The 17,893-nt window shown below is 37.6% G+C and overlaps 2 protein-coding genes and 2 long non-coding RNA genes across 7 annotated transcripts in view; 1 reads left to right on the forward strand and 3 right to left on the reverse strand.

The window, feature by feature from the left end:
- The window catches only part of cfap65 (cilia and flagella associated protein 65), a 23,393-nt gene extending 15,591 nt beyond the window's left edge, over nt 1-7,802 (reverse strand). The window contains exons 1-9 of one of the 4 annotated variants that reach the window (XM_017470932.3): nt 7,487-7,622; nt 5,408-5,487; nt 2,759-2,934; nt 2,448-2,550; nt 2,077-2,243; nt 1,630-1,829; nt 1,134-1,258; nt 746-968; nt 308-576 (exon numbers count right to left, since the gene is read on the reverse strand). In XM_017470932.3, the coding sequence (XP_017326421.1) occupies nt 308-576; nt 746-968; nt 1,134-1,258; nt 1,630-1,829; nt 2,077-2,243; nt 2,448-2,550; nt 2,759-2,934; nt 5,408-5,476 (1,332 nt within the window). In that variant the 5' untranslated portion in view covers nt 5,477-5,487; nt 7,487-7,622. Of the gene's footprint in view, nt 1-307; nt 577-745; nt 969-1,133; nt 1,259-1,629; nt 1,830-2,076; nt 2,244-2,447; nt 2,551-2,758; nt 2,935-5,401; nt 5,488-6,428; nt 6,653-7,486 lie in introns of those variants that run through there. The other 3 variants (XM_017470930.3, XM_017470931.3, XM_017470929.3) reach the window with 3 other exon arrangements.
- On the forward strand, nt 627-1,804 carry LOC128632929 (uncharacterized). Its single transcript, XR_008396596.1, has 3 exons — nt 627-704; nt 794-834; nt 1,686-1,804. It is a non-coding gene; the product is annotated as an uncharacterized LOC128632929 (long non-coding RNA).
- A 2,796-nt stretch (nt 7,803-10,598) lies between the features above and the next one.
- On the reverse strand, nt 10,599-11,795 carry LOC108266156 (uncharacterized). The gene is made up of 2 exons (XR_001812822.2): nt 11,466-11,795; nt 10,599-10,873 (listed from the first exon to the last, which is right to left on the reverse strand). It is a non-coding gene; the product is annotated as an uncharacterized LOC108266156 (long non-coding RNA).
- A 1,688-nt stretch (nt 11,796-13,483) lies between these two features.
- Nucleotides 13,484-17,289, reverse strand: mnx2a (motor neuron and pancreas homeobox 2a). Its single transcript, XM_017469217.3, has 3 exons — nt 16,595-17,289; nt 15,099-15,259; nt 13,484-14,523 (listed from the first exon to the last, which is right to left on the reverse strand). The coding sequence occupies exons 1-3, from the start codon at nt 17,013-17,015 to the stop codon at nt 14,176-14,178; spliced, it is 930 nt and encodes a 309-aa protein (XP_017324706.1). The 5' UTR covers nt 17,016-17,289; the 3' UTR covers nt 13,484-14,175.
- Nucleotides 17,290-17,893: the final 604 nt, after the last annotated feature.

Raw genomic sequence — 17,893 nt, forward strand, 5'->3', positions numbered from 1 at the left:
GAGCTAATATGGGGTTCAAAAGAAAATATGTTATCAAATTTTATACCTATTTGTAGAAGGTTTAACAATGATTCCATAAATATCAACTGAAAATTCTGTAATTTTATGGAGAAGAGATTTAGGGGTGAAGTGAAATATGAAGGGTAATTAAGTGTCCATATCAAGGGTAAAGGAAATCATCTTATTACATTAAATTAAAATTAAATATATGTTATTATATTGGGTCCTACAACGACTTCTAGTGTACGTATAACTAAAGCTGTTACAGTATATAACTCTAGCCTGTAACCCTGCCACACTGACATACCCTGTGCAGAATAAGGCACGCTGCTCTCTTGTGATAGGCAATGGGATGATAAGGGCGGAACCTTAAATGCAGAGTAAGTCTGCCCTTGGCTGGCAGAGTGCCAATTGGCTGGTCAAGTGTAAACACACTATGGTTGCTGGGGTCCATGTCAAACTGGTAATGAGCTTTGATAGTAGAGGAGTTTTTGATATGAATAATACGCGTGGTTTCTTCTCCCTCTTCCACACAGCCAAAATCCACCACAGAGGAACTTAAAGAAACTACTGGACCTGCAGGGATCAGGGAGATAGATACATTCTGAAGTCACTCATTGCTACCTTATTGCTTTACTTGTATTATGCCATAAAATAATTGTTGCAGATATAAAGACCTAGAGAGAACCAGAAAATGCACATAGGTACGGAAGTTAATAAATTGAGAGTTACTGATTTATCACACCTATGCATGTGCCAGTGACTTTGAGCATGACTGTGCTGATTCCTCCAGGGAAGGTGAGGCGGAAGTAGTCCACGCTGGTGCTGTCCACGGTGAGTGGAGTGAAACGGACAGGCACTCTCAGTGCTGAGCACGGTGACATCTGCCCATCCTGCACATCACACTCAAATACAGACTCCATAAGAGCTGGCCTTTTCACACGAGTCAGAGAGAAGGAGGTCAACACCTGAAAGAGGGAGAGGTCTCCAGTGATCACGCTCCAATCAATCAGAGATTAAACATAATTGTACAAATCACGAAAATAAGAAGTAAAATATAAGGGTATATGTAGTAAAAGCGTTAGATATGATTACATATAGTGACATTGGCCTGTGATATCACACTGACTCACTGAAGTAGGGTTGTAGATCTCAAAGTGTTTTTCCAAACAGCTTCCAATTGCTACATTGCCAAATTCAAGCATCCTATCTCCTTTGTCCTGTCCAAGGGAACTGATCTGTAGGTGAGGATACTTGGCTAAAAAAACAAACATGGAAACTGGATTATAAGGAAATTCTTGTACCCCGCAAACTCTTAAAAAATTAAATCACCAGTAGCTAGTATTGAGGGACCATTTATTGAGTGTTAAAATGCTTGACAGTTTTTCATTTACAACCTGATGTAGGATTTAGCACATACATACGTATATCTGGGGTTTGACAAAATCCTGAACAGTTTTAGCCCTATATAGAATTGAGCAGTGGTGGTTCAGTGATTTGTGAGCACAAATGCCAGTACTAAGCTGCCACTCTTGGGGTCTCTGAACAAACCTTTTAACTCTCAATTGCTCAGTTGTATCCTGTCTCAGCTGTAAGTATATATGTAACTAGTATATTTGATAAACTCACCCAGTCCTTTTAGTAACATTGTGCAGTTGTTCTCTCCTTCCTTCCCGAATGTGCAGGAGGCCTCTGTTTGGTACACCAGTGCTTGCTGAGGTTTGAAAGTTACTGAGACGCTGCATTGCTCTCCTGGCTCCAGAACCCCACTCAGTGGGGAGAGCTCAAATGGTGGCTCCACCACCCACTGGAAGCGGGTCTGCAGCTTACTAAACAGGTAAGACAAAAACAGGTAAGCCACATTATTGATTTATTTAGTTTTTTTGCTTCGAATATTGAACTGTTTATTTAAAAAAAAAATAATAAAGTAGGAGTTCTAACCCTATTATTTGGAGATTAAGAAATACTCAACTTCACATCTACCCTATCACATATTGCTGACGGTATGATGATATGAAATTACCATGACATGCCAAGAATTTTTTCTTCTAAAAATTCAATCTGAGGTCTCCATACCTGGCATTGCGGAAGAGAAAGCTGGTGTTTGTGCTGTGTTGGACGGCACATGATGGAAGCAGCACTGAATCAGGAAGCTCCAATGCATGATATAGCATCACTGCACGCAGGTTCACTAGAAATGTTCCCTCCTTACACTGGAACTCAATACTGTCCACATGCTCACACTGTAGAAGAAATGTAAAAGGGCACAGGGGAAATTAATGGACAACAGTACACAATTTCTTACAAATTAATAGGCTACATAAAATAGATATGCAATATATGCAATAATTCCAAATTATTTTTTTTAATACAACTGTGTGTACAAGGAAACTATATTACAAAACATAAGAAAGGCAAACAGACTATAATCAGTTTGGATGTAATACCTCCTGAAGGGGATGGAAAGTGATTGGCAGAGAAAAAGATGTCCCAGGACTAAGAATGATGGTCTGGCGAAATAGCGTGGTAAAGACTTTGGACACAGGAGGTCTAAAAAAAAGAAACAAGGAAAATATAAAGACAAAAAGAAATAAAATTCAATGTGATATATGAAAACACAATACACAAAATCTGTTTCACCAGAACGTTTGGGTCTACAATAGACAATTTATATATCCACTTCACATATAAACATGTTTCACTAATGTGAAATCACCTAGTAAAAGAACTGTGTCTTCTGTGTTACCCAGAATCTTACCTGAAACTGAGTTTCTTAAGTTTTCCATTCACATTTTTCAGAATAAGTGACTTGGTATATTCTCTTCCCAGCTCCCAGCCCTCCCAGACTAGCTCAGCCAAGGTCTCCACTCCTAAGAAACAGCTGTGCCTGGATGCTTTTTTTGGAGACCCCCTGGATCGTCGCAGACCAGAAACCTGCAACATTGAGCAACTCTAAACACCGCACTTTACGTGACTGTAATTACAGCTGACGTATACATCAGGCTAGAAACAGCAGTGCTAACCATAACCTAAATATCAGCCTGTTCATTTAAAAGTAGGGCACACACTGTCCATTCTGTAGGTGTTTAGTGAGCACATTGTCACTAAGGTCACTAGAGGTCAGTATATTCCAAATAAAGTGATGCAAACAAATTCTAATTTGTGTTATCAGATCAGATCTGCTGTTTATCTGAGTCAGAGAGTTGTAATAACAGATAGATATTCTGGATGAGCATTGAACTACTACTACAATAATGTGATCACCACCATGAGACATCTATTAAATGGTATAAACAATATAATGAAGCATGTTATTGCCATTTCAAACTTATTCTATAGGCAGCATAAGTCTTTTAATGTTTCTATTTTTAACAACAGCACCACATGAACCATTTTGAATAAAATCAATCCAATAATTCAGTTAACTAGATGAGAGCTCCATTCTCTCAATGACTGTATATGCAGTCCAGCCTGAAAGTAATGGAACAGCAAGGCATATTTTATTGTTGTATTCACTATATATCGCTATACATTGAAGACATTTGGGATTGAGATCAAAGGTGAATATGAGACGACAGATCAGAATTTCAGCTTTCATTTCCTTATATTTACTTCTAGATGTTTTAAACAACTTAGGTGAGCAAAAGTATAGGAACAGATAGTCTTAAAGTAAATGAAAGTAAATAACACTTATTATTTGGTTGCATATACCTTGCTTGCAATAACTGCATCAAGCCTGTGACACACTGACATCACCAAACTGTTGCATTTTTTGTGTTGCTTTTGTGTTGCTTTTTCAGGCTTGTACTGCAGCTTCTTTCAGTTGTTGTTTGTTTCAGGGGGGTTGTCCCTTCACTCTCCTCTTTAGGTGAAATGCTGTTAAACTGGCTTAAAGTGTGGTGACTAACTTGGTCAGTCTAAAACCTTCCACTTTTTCCCCCTGATGAAGTCCTTTGTTGAGTTGGCAGTGTGTTTTTGGTCATTGTCTTGCTGGATGATGAAGTTCCTCCCAATTAGACTGGATGCATTTCTCTATAAATTGGAAGATATATTGTTTCTGCAGACTTCTGAACTCATTCTGCTGCTACCATCATGAGCTACCTAATCAATAAAGATTAGTGAGCCTGTTCCAGAAGCAGACATACAAGTCCAAGCTATAACACTACCTCCACCATGTTTCACAGATGAGCTTGTATGTTTTGGATCATGAGCAGATTCCTTCTTTCTCTACACTTTGGCCTTTTCATCACTTAGGTAGAGGTTAATCTTGGTTCCAGAACATTTGTGGTTCGTCTCTGTATTTCTTTGGGAATTCCAATCTGGCTTTCTGATTCTTACTGCTGATCAGTGGTTTGCATCTCGGGGTATGGCCTCTATATTTCTGCAATTGAAGTCTTCAGACACATGTTCCTATATTTTTGATTGTTTGAAAAATGGGCGTGTTCAAACAAAAGGTGCCATGTTTTAAGTTGTTTAACACATCTAGATGTAAATATGAGGAAATAAAAGCTGAAATTCCGATCCAAATATCTTCAATGTATAGCAAAAACAATAGAGATTCCTCGCTGTTCCAATACTTTTAGAGGGGACTGTATGATATCTAAATATAGCATTTATACAGCCATATGTTCCATAAATTTCTAAAAAAATAAATAAAAAAAAAAATCAGCGGACAGAATTGCCACTCTGACTGCTCCAACTGTTGAATGCCTTTTCAGTAATGAGGCAATTTATGAGACACTGTATTGTGCCGATATTTTAAACCACAATAAAAGAATTATGAGACAATTATCATAATACCATATATACGCAAATTTAACACTACCACATTCTTATTATTTATAGCTTATAGTATCTTATGTTTTATAATAATGTAAGGCAAGGGTGACGTGATTATATAATATGGATATTACAATATACTCTATTAAAATCATGAAACACTTTTCTGAGCATATCATGCATGTTTTTATAACTCTACTATTATTTTCTGTAATGAGTAACTAACTGGGTGTTAAAATCTATTTTTTTTGTACCAAGCATACACAGCAAAATCTCCAGTGTTGATTTAACACCCACAGTGTTTATATAAGTCCATTGGACACAAATGAACACTCTGGGTGTTAATTCAACACTAGGGATTTTACTGTGTAGTCTTTTATTTCATGAAATACTTTCATTTTTAAATAAAAAAATACCTCTGAACTTTCTACTTTTTCCAAAATGTGACTATGCTGTTTTGTTTGTGTTTGGTCAGCAGATAAACATTGTGATATATGTTTAGTATATGTTTCATAATTCATAACTCATATTATCTTGACACTGAATAGACTCTACAGTAGTTAACTGGTTATATATTTACATAAATGTGTTATCTGAGCAGATTGCAATATGAGCTTCTTACCGTTACCTGCGCGCCACGTCTGTTTTCCAATGGAATCCCAGTTTTCACAGGGGTCCTTGAAATATTAGCCAGCATTGCAACACGTTCTGAATGAAAATGTTTAACACACGCAGATCTATCTTTTCATGGGTGTCTCTCACAAATCTAAACAGAGTTGACATTTATAGACAGATCTAAGTAGAGTAAATAGACCCAATTCATTTCTTCTGAACAGTGACTCACAGCTGTTAATGCTTTTCTTAGAGTGCTTTTGCAGATTGATGGCCGAAAACTGGATGTTTAGATTAATTTTATTTATATTCAAGAAAGGCTGCAATAAAAGGATGAACATTTGATGAGATCTGAATACTTTCTAAATGCAGAGGTATGAGATAAAAGATAATAAATCAAATGCACTCACTCCAAGACAATTGTTTTACATTTGTTTTGCTAAATGAAGCTAATAATAAAAAGTGTTGTTTTTTGGCATTATTTAACAAGAATCTTTGGTGAAAAGAGAATGAAGCAATACTGAAACTGAATCTTATACTAAGTAGTCAGTTACATCTACTAGCAAAACTCAATGGCTATTTTATTCCATCAAGAAAATCTACAATAGCTTGTTATTGTAACAATAACTTGTAGATGTATAATTGTATCCCAGGGGTGTCCAAACGTTTCTCAAAGGGGGCCAGATTAGACATCGTATATACACAGACATAAATTATGTACTTAATATATTAGCTCAAAATGAAGCCTTTCAGAGTTAATTTGAGGGCATTTACATTTAAATTAGGTGAATGGTTTAGTAATTACAGCATCTTTTATATACAGCAGTGTGTGTGTGTGTGCACTGTATGAGTGTATTAGAGGAGTTGAGAATCAAAAATATTTCCATTCAGCAGAAACAGTGCAGTGGATTGAACCGATGCTGCTAAACACTAGATAAAACAAGCTACAGACTCCAACTTTGTGGACAATTGGTCAGTGAGTGTGTAGTTTTCAAGCTCAGCGTCTGATGCACTTGTACGGTCTTCATAAACACTACCATGTCAGTGTTGCTGCTGTACGGAGAACGATCCAGCACACACATAATATCTGGTCGGTGCTCCTGTGGTGGTCCTTATCAAATCATATCTATAGATGATGTAGAGGGAGACTGACATAATGCATAGTGCATAGTAACAGATGAGCTACATCATTAACTGTTTCCTAGGGGTATAAAGATCGTACGACATGGATCGATGTATCATTTTACCTGGCAACTTTTAAACTGAAATGAGGCAAACCCTATTATTATTATTATTATTATTATTATTATTATTATTATTATTATTATTGTTTAAAAAAAAGGACAGACTGGCTTGTATAAAGTCAATGCATATTTTAAACTGGTGTGGAAATAGACTAGCAAGGTGATTTGCCAATAATTCTGATGTTTAAAAGAATCCTTCATTACACCACCATCCCTGTTGATATCAATCAGAGGCTACTAAATAATAATATATTGAATCGTAGCAGATTCACTGGTATCATCAAATATCAAATCGTTTCATTACGAAGCACATTGTATTGTATCGTGTAGAAACTCAAGGTTTACACCCCTATTGTACACTTAGAGTTTATTTATTAATTGGGTTCATTTATTTAATGATACTCCTACAAGTTGACATATATTGTAGATTTGCCTGATGGGATGAAATTGCCCCTGAGTGTAAGTGTAAGTATAGATGTAACTGGCCACTCAGTGTTACTTGCACATTCAGATAAATGATCTGTATGGTGGGTTTATCTACATGTGATAGATAGATATTTTATTGCAAAAATGCCTAGTGATTTTATGTTCTCTCTCTCTCTCTCACACACACACACACCCAAAGGTAAAAGAGAAAAGGACGTTATTAAGGGACATTAGTTAGTTAGTTGTATAGTTTATTAGTATTCTTAAAGCGCTGTATTTATAAGTTGTAGGTAGTTATCTACAGTCGACTAGTTAGCGAATTATAAGTTATGCCTCTTGATAAACCAGAATTCCTACCTAGCGACTACTAACACAAACTGTTTTCACATATCTCGCGATAAATTGCGAAATCTCTTTCATCTTACCTCATTCACTGGTCTTATTCGGTCAACAGTGCGGTAATTATGCTGCAACGTTACAGCTTTTTCTAGTTTGTTTGACACACGCGAGCAGTACAACCTTGTGTATGCCATGGTATCTCCATGGCAACGACGGGAGGTAGCATAAAGGTGGCTTGACGTTGGACGCCCCATATTCGAATGTTCGGTGTTTGAAATGAACCCGTAAGAACCCACGGTGACACAGGTGTCACAAATACTGGGGTGTGCTGGAAAGGTCCTTTTAAAGCGTTATCCCTGACTTTTTAACTCAGGAAATCCCTAAGTAACATCAACTGAACAGCCAGGTTAGGTCATGTGACAATATGTGAGTTTTGTGTTACCATGACATCATTTCCAAAATGGTGGTCTGCCTGGCTGGCACATGTTGCAGTGTCAGTATTTATTTATTTATTTATTTTTAAAAAAGGGGCTTGTTTTTGTTACTAAAGGTATGTTTCAACCCATTTAACAATTGCAATGTTTTAATAACATGTCCTATATTACATTTAACTTGTTTTGTTCACATTTCTTGAACAAATTTATATAAAACAAGTTGTGAAAATGTCGTAGTAACATATGTCACATCGGGCTGTTAACCTTAAAAAGGTAGATGAAACTGTCATGTGATGTTTTTGTCACATTAAGAAAAATGGTAATGAGCTGCTCAGTTAATTTAGCTGATTCAATTACTTTGAAGGGATATATTTTCTGCAGTTCATTTCAAAACATATTTAAACAAATGTAAACATAAAAATAATGTCAAATTAATTAAATCGTTAAAGAATGGATTATAAAACTATTATGCATATCTGTAACTAAAACAAGCAAAAAAGAGTTTAATATCATACGTTGGTCCTATTTTGAGGTCATTTCATCTTGAATGTCACACCTTCAGACAATTTTCACACACCCCTGGAGTATTTCAGAAAATTTATAATTGTAGAAATGCTTGAGTTCCTGAAGGAACAATTTAATTTGTACAAATTGCAAAAACCTGAAGCTCAAAGAAATGTTAACACCACTGTTAAAGAATTGGAAATATTGATTGGCCCCTATCTGCACATGGGTCTGCAACCAATGCAGGGAAATCATGCATTCTGGGACAATGACACAAGGTGTCCCATGGTGGCTGACATGTCTCACAACTGTTTTCAGACCCTGCTATCATCTCTACATTTCACTGACAAGACTGATTTGTCAAACAGGCAAGTGTAGGAAAATCCATCCATGGCTTGATAGGTTCGCAAACAATGCCTGGATATCACCCCAGAAGAGCACAACTCTATTAATGAGCAATCCTATGTGATTTTCTGGTCTATCAATGTGACACTGGGGAAAAAACAGCACTTGGCATAGGAGGTGACATTGTGGTTGAACTGTGTGAAACTCTCCCATCACACCAAAACTACAAAGGATTTGTGGACAATTTTTTTTTCCTCTCCAGCACTGGTTCTCCAGCTTCTTCAGCGACAGATCTACTTTGTAGGAACACTCCATTGTAATCGCTTAGCTGGTTGTCAGCTTGAAAATGAGAAGTTTTGCCAAGCAAGGGACATGTTTTTACAATGTTGTTGCACTATTTACATGTTTAGCTTGTTGAGAAGACCTCCAGTGTGAGGTAGTTATTTATTTTATTCAGTTTGCACATATTCATGTTTTAATTTGTGGTTAAGCCTTTCCTGAAAAGTTATCATTTTGATATGTTATGGAAATGCAAGTAAAAAGGCTGTTTTTTTTTTTTTTTCCTTTTCAAATTAAGTTGTTGTATAACTACATAACTATAACCATCAAAGTTATAGTTTTGAGATGTGGAAAAAAACTCTGAAAAATTGTTTTTAAACTTAATGGTCACAGTTATGTAGTTTTAAAATATGTTGTGGTAAAGCAAATAAAATGCTAAAACTATTCTGAAAAATATTTTTGTTATACCTACCCAGCAAAGTAATCATTTTCATATGTTGTGGAAAAGCAAATAAACAGGAAAATCTGTTATTACGCAAAAAAATAAAAAATAAAATAAAATAAAAATTCCAGTTGAGGAATAAACACCCAATGTAACGTAACAAAATTTACTCTAAACACCCAATGTGACATACATGTAACATTACAGATCTCTCACAAGGAGAGGTTGTATTTCAAAAACAACTTCAGAAATGTGTTCTATGTGGTCCATTTGGTCAGTTTCATATTCCCCATATTTTTCCTAAAAGGAGAAATGGGTCGGGGTTAAGGGACTGTCTCTAAAGTTACATACAACAGTGTTAAACACGTTTCTAACTACAATAGCATTTGAAGGGAATGGCTTACAGTCACACAACCAACTGTAAAGTGTTCATCTAGGCGTCAGGTGTGACGCACACCTTTTAGATTTTTTATATTTATTAAATCAAACTATTAAGCCATATGTAACTTTTTGAGCCCTCAACTTCCCTGTCACAAGAATAATACTGGTTCTTCCTTTCCTCTGTACCATTGTTTATTGTGTCCTGAACATGCATCATCATTACTAGCATGATCATCTTCCCAATCACAAGGATAGTCTTCATCTCTTCTTTCCTTTTGTTTCATTGAGTTTATTGTGCCCCTCACTCACCTAATCAATTCTCATCTTTCTCAACATTTTCTCTCTTTGAATTAACCAAAAAAAAAAAAAAAAAAAAGAGTTTGGGTCAATACCTAACTGCATTTTCTAAACCAGGCCTTAAAACAGAATATTTCCACAGGAATAATGCTTAGTGTTTTGGTAGTAGCAGAGACAGTGTGAATATGTATTGTGTACATTTTACATGTACATATGTATGAGATTATATGTATATTTCTGTAGACACACATGAGAGCTCTCTATTTAGCCCACAGGGTTCCCTTTTAATCTATCTTTGCAGCAGCAACTTTTTGTTATTTCAGTATGTTGATTATTTTTAGCTGAGTAAATCTTAGTACATGCTCAGCAGCATAGTATATCTAGTCCACCAAAACTCATTACAAAAACTGTCAGGAGTTCAAGAGGTATACGTATTATATAGCATTCCTAAGTGGAGGGAAACGTTTATCCAAATTTTCACCTATCGGGGTAAAGAACATGAGTGTGAGACATGAGTACAAATATAAAAATGACATTTTATTATGACACTTAACATAAATATAAAGTCACTCTCCCATGAAGTACAATAAGGATTTTAAAACAGCACTTCTACAGGCCCAGGCTTGGCAGAAACAAGGCAGGCCAGCTACAGCTCAGGAGGTCATCCAAACCCACCTCAAGTCACACCAAAACTCAAACACTACCTACACCAGAGGGAAGTTGTGTTGGCACACTGAGCGTAGCGAATAAATGCAGCTAGCTTCCCCTGTCCCACCAAGACTCACTGGCTCCTGGAGAGAAAGAAAACACTGGTTAACCCAAAGTTACACAAACACCAAACAAGAAACAAAGAAAAACAAATATTACAGACACCATGCTGTGGTGGCTATAACACTCGGGCCCACTGACACCACCACATGAAATAGAGCCAGTTAACAGCATCCAAGCAGAACCAGAATTATGGTAAACAGTAAATAAAATGAAAAATATAGCAACTATAGCATGGAAACAATAAGACTTAACATACACCCCCTCAATAGTAAGGTGGTTACGTGGAGAAACAACCCTGAAAGAACAGGTTTGAGGCTGGAAAACACTAATTTACTAATTAGCCTCACACCATCTGTGGTTGCAGAACATAAACAAAACATACATCCAAAACTAAAGTCAAAACAACAACAGCAAACAGACACCAGCACAACGAACAATACTAGACAAAGCAAAACAATAAGTAAAACGACAAAGAGAATGACGTTAGAGCAAAACAATAAGTAGAACAAGAAAGAATAACGATAAAGCAAAACAGCAGTGGTGTCACATGTAGCGTCTTCGGCTAGGGATTTGCCTTAGAGAAGATTTAGATGCTCAACTCCTCACTCTTACCATTGGATTGCACAAACACCAGACGTTGTATGATTACTTACAGGTACCGCGGCTCGACTTACATATACATATCATTCAGCCACCGGCTAATGTTGCGATCTCCGGCGCGATCTCCGCCGCCAACTCGCCACAATGCACGCGCGGTTCTAAGACTGAACGGAAATGGCAGGGAGCAAGGAACTGCGAATCACCCAGACGTCTACCAAATATGCATCTACCAAAATAAGGGTCCTGCTGAAGCCATACCCCGAGCAGAGCCAATGAGATAGCTAATTCCCTTGCCCCCCCCCCAATCTATCTATCTATCTATCTATAGATAGATAGATAGATAACAGTATTCAAAATCATTAACCTCTTGAACTCCTGACAATTGTTGAAATGAAGATGATAATGCTAGTTAGCACGTTTGCCTCACACCTCCAGGGTCGGGGGTTCGATTGCCACCGTGGCGCTGTGTGTGTGGAGTTTGCATGTTCTCCCCGTGCTGTGGGGGTTTCCTCTGGGTACTCCGGTTTCCTCCCCCAGTCCAAAGACATGCATGGTAGGCTGATTGGCATTTCCAAAGTGTCCGTAGTGTATGAATGAATGTGTATGTGATTGTGCCCTGCGATGGACTGGCACCATGTCCAGGGTGTACCCTGCCTTGTGCCCGATGCTCCCTGGGATAGGCTCCAGGTTTCCCCGTGACCCTGAAAAGGATAAAGCGGTATAGAAGATGGATGGATGGATGATAATGCTAATCATGATGCATGTTCAGGGTACAATAAGCAGAATGGTACAGAAGAAAGGAGGGATGAGGATTATTCTTGTGACAGGGAAGTTGAGGGCTCAAAAGGTAGGACTGGAGTGCTGCCAACGTAAATAATTTTGAATTCCTTTGGCTCCCATCCACAATCTAAACATGCACACAAATAAATTAAATGAAAACAAATAAAAATGTTTCAAATATTAAAACATTCGTGTATCATCAGTTCTTTTAATTATTTAATTAATAGGACATCTTTTTTTTTTTTGAAGAAAACCATTCAATCCAGTACGGGTCATTTTGACCCCCTTTATGCATTCATGAAGAATTGTTTTGGTTCATGCATTGTAGGGTTAAATATCAAAAATCTAAAAGATGTGCGTCATACCTGACACCCAGATGAACACTTTACAGTTGGTTGTGTGACTAAGTCATTCCCTTCAAATGCTATTGAAGTTAGAAATGTGTATAACAGTGTCATATGTAACTTTAGAGACGGTCCCTTAATTTCAGCATATCTGCGAATATCGAACGTCCAACGTCAAGCCAACTTTATGGCAGTACGACGGAAACCAACGAGGGACAATTTCACTTAGAACGCGATTCACATTTGAGTGTGGACTAATTCCACAAAATGCCTGTGAGAATTGTTTCTTGGCATTTATGGTCGGACTATCTGTTTCTTCTGACTTGGCAAGGCCAGGCGTCCTCTCCAGTGAAATGCATTTAATCCTTGTAAATACAAAAGGCTTTTCATTTTGACGAAGACAGGCTCATGTTTATGCAACAGCCTTGTGCACCACACACACACACACACACACACACACTATAAAGTTCCTCTTTTGTTCCCCAGGAGCATTTGTTTTCCACAAATTAAATTGGGCTGTGACATCAGCACAAGTAGCTGATTATTTTACTTCCTCTTCATTAACTTAATTATTTGTCCATCAGTAAACCTGCCTGAGTAACTCATATTTGAAAGGCATGGCCATAAATAACGAGCAGATTGCTCATAATGCAGTGCAGAATCTCCAGCGCTTTAATCACCATCTTTGTCAGGTGGAGGTTAAACAGGAGAAAAGGGAGGACGTGTGGAAAAAGGAACAAATAACTTTGCCTGCTGCTTTACAGTCATGATCATTTACAGCACTGAATCATCAGGGCTGTGCTCCTTATGCCAAACACACATTTATACTTCAATACATAATGCACACACTTGTGCACACAGGGGTGAAGTGTTTATCTAAAGAAGAAATTATAGCCACAGTGTAAATATAGTCTAATTTTTACAGTTTATTTATTTATTTTATAATTTTTTTGCTTTTAATTTAACAGACATTTTCTTTCATGTGAATTTTCACTGTGTACATTTTACCGTGAATAAATTAGATATAATCTATAGTACTTAAATACCATTAAGGACAACACCACCAATAACAAACATGACAAAGACTAATGACTAAATAACACATTGCTCCATTTTCTGCTCCTGTTTCGCAATATTCGGTGAGGATTTACAAGTTCTGCTGTGTTATTCAGTCAATGGTTTCTGAGAAAAATGCTGTGTAACAAAAGCTTTGCATCACACAGTAACCCTCCGTTCCCCTTGAGCGCAGTGTAGTTCATAGCTACACATGTTCACGTGTATGTACAGATCCATGTACAAAAGTAAGGATGTGGATTGCATGCAGTAGACATTTTGGTTCTACTACTCAAACACGGGTTGCAAATCCCAAAATGCTCACCTGAACACAGAGGACAAAGACAGTTTTACAGAGAGAAACATTCCTACTTGGGACAAGACAGCAGTTTATAAGTTAAAGGCTGTCACATAGATAAATAAGAGATAGAGATTTTGGTGCATGGCTTCAGTCTTTGCAAGTACAAAGTCTCTGATGAAGGCTATAGATGCAGCAAGCTCTTGGACTACACAATGGGTAAATAATTCATAATTACACCATGTATTCATAGCCCAACTCCAATCTTCCTGTCTGCTCCAATCTCTTCCAGGTCGTCATCTGAGTAAGAGCTGTGAGAGCTGTAGCTCAACTCGGAGCTGTGCTGGAGAAAGTCTGAGGAGTGAGGCAGGCCCACACTGCCATTTAGAGCACCTCCAAAGCCTTCATCTTCGTCCTCTTCCTCCTCTGCTTCCAGCTCCTCATCATCGTCCTGTGTGCTGCAGCGGCGAGGGTCTCCAGGTTTGCTGGAACGTTTGGCCTGCTGATTGCCATCAGCCTCCAGCTGCGCTGCTTGCTCTTTGGCTTTGCGGCTGCGCTTCCATTTCATCCGTCGGTTTTGGAACCAGATTTTCACCTGTATGTGATTTAATGCGACAACTTCGGTCATGATGTGGGACTCGGTATCAGTGCACCAGTCAAAAAGTCTTCAATGGCAAAGGAACAGGTTTAGCATCAATTGTGGTCTTTAATTTATTAGATTTACACTCTCAGAAGAAATAGTGCATTCTACTCCTGTACCTTTTCTTGTCACAGGGCTGTGGTACTCTTTTTGTACCTGTAGTATGGATCTTCACATTAAACTACTTTAGCTGTAAAAAATTATTTAAAGTACATAGTTGCACATAGAGTTGCACATTGTACACACAGAATTTAAAAAGGTACACTTCATGCATTTTTGCATGAAAAAGATACATACTAAACTACATATAATGTACCCTTGATGGTATCACTCCAGTGCCAAGGAAAGGTACACATTAGTACCCTTTTTTCTGAGTGTATAGTGTATGGTAAAAGAACTTGTCTTATGATTGAAATGCATAGTGTAATACACAAGAACAACGCAAGAACAATACAAGAACAATAAATATTTTTATCATCTGTTGCAGATTAAATAGATTAAATACCCCACAGTGCAGTTCCCCCATTCACCTGTGTTTCAGTCAGCATTAGCGAAGTGGCTACTTCAAAACGTTTGGGTCGTGACAGGTACTTGTTCAGTTTGAACTGGTTTTCCAGCTCCAGTAGTTGCTGACTAGTGAAAGCAGTTCGAGGTCGACGGCACTTTCCCATCAGGCCTGACTGAGGAGAGCCTGTGAGAGAAAGACAGAAAGAATGCAGAGAGAAAAAGGCCAGGGAGAAAAAACACAGAGAGAGAACAAAAATTAATAAGAGACCAATTGTAAAACACAAAAAAGAAACGCAGTGACTGCCCCCTCATCTCCTTCTATCACTAATGATAACAGTCATACTTCGGTTTATTGTTGATGAGAGGGTCCAGAGATATTGCTTTAGTGGGATAATAAAACACCAGTGAGCACCATTAACTTAATGAAAACTCAATAAATGCTACCAGAAAACTTTATTGACAAAGTACAGAGCGGATTAAGTGTTTCTTTATAGTTTTCTGCCAGACAAAGGCAATTTTAATGGAGCTGTCCTTTATGACAAAATGAAAGGACTAAAAATAAAAAGCTTACATTATAGTTCAGTTAGCAGTAAACACTGATTCAATTATGGTAGAGAATATTTATAGCTATAGGAGGTCACCGTGTTGAATTTCATTTAATATATCTCACATAAAATCAATTATTTTTCATATGATATTTTTATTTTCATATTGTGATGCTTTATGGAGGCAGACAGAAAAAGTACAAATGGGTAATCTCATCGGACATTACTGACAATTATTAATTTTGTCATAGTTCTACTTATTATTTATTCTATTCTATTATTATTTATTATTATAATTATTATTCATTATACTTATACTATTCTTCCTCTCACTATTAGCATTATATTAAAAATGTACTAATTTAATGCAGATTGGTTTTATTGCATTATTATTATTAGCTTATTATTATTATTATTATTATTATTATTAGGTTGAGATTTGTACAATATTTTATTGCAGACTAATAGGTGCTTGAGTTACAGATATAAAGCAATACTGAAATGGAATTCGCTGGGAAACAGGCTCCACGATTGCGTGATTTTTCTAATAACTATCAATTTTCCTGAAAAATCTTTCGGGTTACCAAATATCTACAACTTAGAAAACTTCACCCCCGTGAGAAACTTGCAGGAAGCTCTTTCAACAAAAACTATACAAAATAATAGATAAAAGTACTATATACTATATACCAAATAATAATAATAATAATAATAATAATAAGTAAAAGAAGAAAAGGACGAGGTAAATGTAAAAAAAAAAAAGAAAGAAAAAAAGAAAAACTAAAGGTAAATAGAAAAAAGAGAACTTGCGAGCTATTTTGTATAAGACTTTGTGTGACTTAATTTTTCAAGTTAAGCCAAAACCATAACCTACTGACCTTTTTTCTTGATTGAAGTATGTAAATTTGCATAAACTCCATGAAATTTTAACTTCCCCAAAACCCCTCACTATTAATGCTCTATCATGCACGCACCGTTAAAATCGGCGAGTCGGGGCACCATGATGCCGGCGCGGATCCACTGCTCGAAGGGGAAATGTCCCGCCACGGCGGCGGCCTTCAGCTGCTCGGGATGCGGCGGAGTGAAGGCGGGATACGGGAATGCGGCATGCTGCGCTCCCAGCGCACTCAGAGAGCACACCGGGCCCGGGTACATCCCTGCGATCGAGCCCTGAGATAACGCGCTTAGTCCCGGATGAGGGATGGTTAGCAGACCGGGTTTGGGCACGATTCCTGCCTGCTGCTGGAGCGCACTGGCACTGCTGCGGATAGGAGAGCTGTCTGGTCGTTTGCACAGAGTGGCGTCAACATCAAGTATATCAGAGTCCCGACTTCTCCTCCGCTGTGACTCACCCGCCAGCAGAGCATCGATCCGAAAGTTCTTCGACTTATCCATGACAAATCCTGTCGACTTAAAACTGCGTGCTGCACTTCAGGGCTTGTTTTAATTTTACTGCTTCTAACTTATATATAGCCTATTTTTATTTTTTGCTCGGAAGAACTGCTCATCTAATCATCTCGAATGAAATTGTAATAAATGTTAAGGCAATAAACTGACAAACATGTCGGTGTTTTCCGTCAGGACGTCCTTCCTCTTTCCTAATTCGTCCGGATGTAAGCGATCTCACGCGCGTTAGTGCTAAACGCAGGTGCAGCTTCAGACTTTTGGATGCGCTCGCGCTCCTAAAGCGTCTCTGATTGGCTGACCGAGCTGACCTGAGAGCTCCGAGCCCCTCCCGCGCTTTCTAATTAACTAATTACCCGCGCATTTAGTGCTCTGAAGCTCTGCAGCCCCAAACCATCCACACAACTTATACGGCGAAGATGAATTAATAATTGTCCAGGAATACGTGCTGTCCACCCCTGTACCTTGCGTCACTTTATTCACTAAAACAAAGAGTCTGTAATTTCAGTGTGGGAAACTATGGACGTTATGCCCAAAATACATCAGCACAATAAAGACAACGTTGCACTCAGATTAAAAAAAAAAAATCAATCCATTTATTATTTTAGAAATTCTGCAAATCAAGAAAAGAAATAACGGCACAGATATTGTCCTAATTGAATACATCATTGTGCGACTTAACCATTCGATTTTGCTTATTTAAATAATATTTGTTATTTGTCATTTTTAAATGACGAATTAAAGATTTTTTTCTGTAATAAGATCGCTGAGAAATTCTGAGCCTTAGTAACACCCGCACTCGGTTATAAGTTACATTTCGCTTAAGCATGATGTGAAACACAATACCATTTACATAGCCTATTAAACTG

This window comes from Ictalurus punctatus, chromosome 6, assembly GCF_001660625.3.
Source record: "Ictalurus punctatus breed USDA103 chromosome 6, Coco_2.0, whole genome shotgun sequence".
Taxonomy (NCBI): Eukaryota; Metazoa; Chordata; class Actinopteri; order Siluriformes; family Ictaluridae; genus Ictalurus; species Ictalurus punctatus.

Excerpts from the sequence above, each read along its gene's own strand:
- mnx2a (XM_017469217.3), bottom strand. The coding sequence starts at position 17,015 with ATGGATAAGTCGAAGAACTTTCGGATCGATGCTCTGCTGGCGGGTGAG. Across the intron at positions 15,260-16,594 it reads CCGACTCGCCGATTTTAACG|GCTCTCCTCAGTCAGGCCTG; the intron begins GTGCGTGCATGA and ends TTTCTCTCACAG. Across the intron at positions 14,524-15,098 it reads TAATGCTGACTGAAACACAG|GTGAAAATCTGGTTCCAAAA; the intron begins GTGAATGGGGGA and ends AATCACATACAG.